Here is a 3,229-nt window from a genome sequence, read left to right as displayed (position 1 = left end):
AAGAAAGAAAGAAAGAAAGAAAGAAAGAAAGAAAGAAAGAAAGAAAGAAAGAAAGAAAGAAAGAAAGAAAGGAAAGAAAGAAAGGATCACTTTACCAAATGCTTGGAGGACAGATTTGGGACTGGAGATACCCCACTGGGATGGGGACTAGAGGGCAGAACGGGATTAGGATCCATTCCACGATGCCTATGGGAGATGGATCTATAATAAAGCTATAATTGTATGGTTCTAAAATGTATAATAACTATTATTTCACCCACATGTGCACAGGGACATACTACATTTTTTGGGAAAAAAAAAAAACCACCTTATTTTGAACAATGCTACATGTATAACCCAGTGGAATGACCTGTCTGTTTCAGGAGGTGGGGAGGGGAGGGGATAGGGGAAGATTCATGAATCCTATATCCATGGAAAAATATTCTAAATAAATAAATACATTTTAAATAAATACATTTAAAAAAATAAAAATACAAATAAACTCTTACTGTCTGTCTCAGGATCAATACCAAGTTCCAAGGCAGAAGAACGACAAGGCCTGGGCAATGTTAAGTGACTTGCCCAGGATCACCTATTTTATTATTTATAAAAGATATTTTCTTTTCCCAATTCCACAGAATAACCATTTCCCACCTACATTTTCTGAAGTGATTAGATCCAGATGGTCTCCCTTCCTCCCTTCCTCTCCTCTCCTGGGAATGGCAAACAATCTGATCTGGGTTAGACACCCAACGTACATTCTTGAATTATATACTGAATATGTTCAATTCAACATTGAATTCATGCGACCGTGGCTGACAAACTGATCTAAACTCCCAGACAGGTGATGAGGAATAAACCAAATCTGTGCGTGCCTCCTCCTTTCTCCCCGGCAGCCCTGAGAGGAGCAGCCTCAGGCTGGCCCCCCCGAGCACCTACCCGCTCACTGATGGCGTTGTACTTGATGGCCAGCTCATCCCGTTCTGCCCGGCTCTGGGCCAGGAGGTCCTCGACCCGGGACAGTTCCTGCTGCAGGATGCGGTTTTCTTCCTGGAGGGTGAGCAGGGATGCCATCTCTGGGGTCTGAACAGTTTCTGGGGTGGGAGAAAGGAGGAGAGAAAGCTCACCTTGTTGTCTCACTCCTGAGAAACTTGGGAAATCCAACCTCATGACGTCCCTTCTCCTCTTAGATAGTCAACCCAACAGAAGAGGGAATGGCTCAAGAGTTACTGGATGGAGAGCCAGGACTAGAGACGGGAGATCCTGGGTTCAAATCTGGCCTTAGACCCTTCCTAGCTGGGTGTCCCTGGACAAGTCACTAAGCCTCCATTGCTTAGCCCTTACCACTCTTTTGTCTTGGAACCAATACAGAGAACTGATTTTAAAAGAGGGTAAGGCCAAAGAGATCATAGATAAACAGACTTGTACGAAAATATTTATAGCTGCGCTTTTTGTAGTGGCAAAAAACTGGAAAATGAGGGAATGTCCTTCAATTGGGGAATGGCTGGACAAATTGTGGTATATGCGGGTGATGGAATACTATTGTGCTAAAAGGAATATTAAACTGGAGGAACTCCATGCAAATTGGAGAGACCTCCAGGAATTGATGCAGAGTGAAAGGAGCAGAGCCAGAAGAACATTGTACACAGAGACTGATACACTGTGGTAAAATCGAATGTAATGGGCTCCTGTACCAGCAGCAATGCAACGACACAAGACAGCTCTGAGGGATTTATGGTAAAGATGCTACCCACATTCAGAGGAAGGACTGCAGGAGAGGAAACACATAAGATAAACAATTGCTTGAATGCATGGGCTGAGGCGGACATGAATGGGAAATAGACCCTGAACAAGGACACATGTTACAACCAGTGGAAATGTGCATTGGCCATGGGTGGGGGGAGAACGGGGGGCGAAGGGGAAAGTAGGGGCATAAAGTATGTAAACAGATTAAAAACGAATATTAATAAATGTCTACTTAAAAAAAATAAAAAATAGAGTTTGCAAAAAAAAAAAAAAGAGGGTAAGGGTTCAAAAAAGGAGGGAAAGAAAGACAGTGACCCCCACTGCTTAGTCCTTACTGCTCTTCTGTCTTGCAGCCAATACAGAGTATTGGTTTTAAAACAGAGGGTAAGGGTTCAAAATAAAAGAATTACTGGGTGAATGGCAGCTGGATGGCTCAGTGAATGGAGAGCCAGGTCTAGAGATGGGTGGTCTTTCCTGAGTTCAAATCTGGCCTCAGACACGTCCTAGCAGGGTGACCCTGGGCAAGTCACCTAACCCCCATTGCCTAGCCCTGACCGCTCTTCTGCCTTGGAACGGATGCTCAGTATGGCCTCCAGGATGGAAAGTAAGGGTTTAAAAAAAACTACTGTGTGGAGGAGACCCACAGAGGAGGCAGCTACCAGATAAATAAGCCCAGTGCAGGCTAGTAAAAGCACAGCTGATTTCTAGGAACTTGAACCCAAAAAACTGTCTCCCCCACAATGCAGGCAGGTAAAAGGGCAATCAATGGGGTTTTCAGCCACAACTCCTCTGGATTCCAGACTTGTGAAGATCTCAAAGTCTCTCCCTGTCCGGGGAAGGTGGAGAGACCCGACAGCCCTGGGATGGGGTCCTCCCACAAAGCAGGGGCCCTACCTGGGTTCTCGGGCTCGGAGAGATTCCGGGTGACGATTTCCCGGATGCAGGCAGGCAGGCGAGAGGGCCCCGCGTCCTGGCGGGGGTCCTGCACCGTCAGGTCCTTTTCTTCCTCCGAGGTCAGGAGGCTGCTTTCCAATTTCTAAGGGCAGAAAGGCAGAGAGAGCCTGTGTGATGGAGGCCAAGAAGCCAAGAGAGCTGAGCAAGCGTCCCCCAAGTCCCAGGCTCCCCAACACGGGGACATAACCATGAAAGTCTTGAGAAGACCTCTGGGATCCCATAAAATGAGATATGGGGGAACTGAGGAAATCCCGAGAAAAATGCCAACCGACAAACAAACAAGACACCCAACAAGCATTTCTTAAACGCCTACTGAATGCCAGGTGCTGGCAAGACCCAAGACAGGCAGAATAAAGTCCCTCAAAGAGTTTACACCAATCAAGCACTTAGTGAGCCCTTACCATGGGCTGATGCCATCCTCCTGGGGAAGGGGGGCAACATGTCAAAAGCAATAATGCCCAAGCCCCAGCCATATTTCTATAGTTCCTATTTTCTGCAGAGATCCTTTCCGTCGAGATAAAAAAGGAAAAAGATTCCTAGGGTGAGACAC

The 3,229-nt window shown here is 46.4% G+C and overlaps 1 protein-coding gene across 1 annotated transcript in view; it reads right to left on the bottom strand.

Annotated features, from left to right (window-relative positions):
- CROCC (ciliary rootlet coiled-coil, rootletin) overlaps nt 1-2,694 on the bottom strand; it is an 89,859-nt gene extending 87,165 nt beyond the window's left edge. Inside the window, 2 exon segments of the mRNA XM_044668693.1 lie at nt 919-1,073; nt 2,620-2,694. Coding sequence (XP_044524628.1) covers nt 919-1,053 — 135 coding nt within the window. The 5' untranslated portion in view covers nt 1,054-1,073; nt 2,620-2,694.
- Between the last annotated feature and the right edge of the window lie 535 nt (nt 2,695-3,229).

The sequence above is a fragment of the Gracilinanus agilis genome, chromosome 3, assembly GCF_016433145.1.
Source record: "Gracilinanus agilis isolate LMUSP501 chromosome 3, AgileGrace, whole genome shotgun sequence".
Lineage (NCBI taxonomy): Eukaryota > Metazoa > Chordata > Mammalia > Didelphimorphia > Didelphidae > Gracilinanus > Gracilinanus agilis.
The sequence above is the reverse complement of the archived record's forward strand: the minus strand, read 5'-3'. Positions and strand labels throughout refer to the sequence as shown.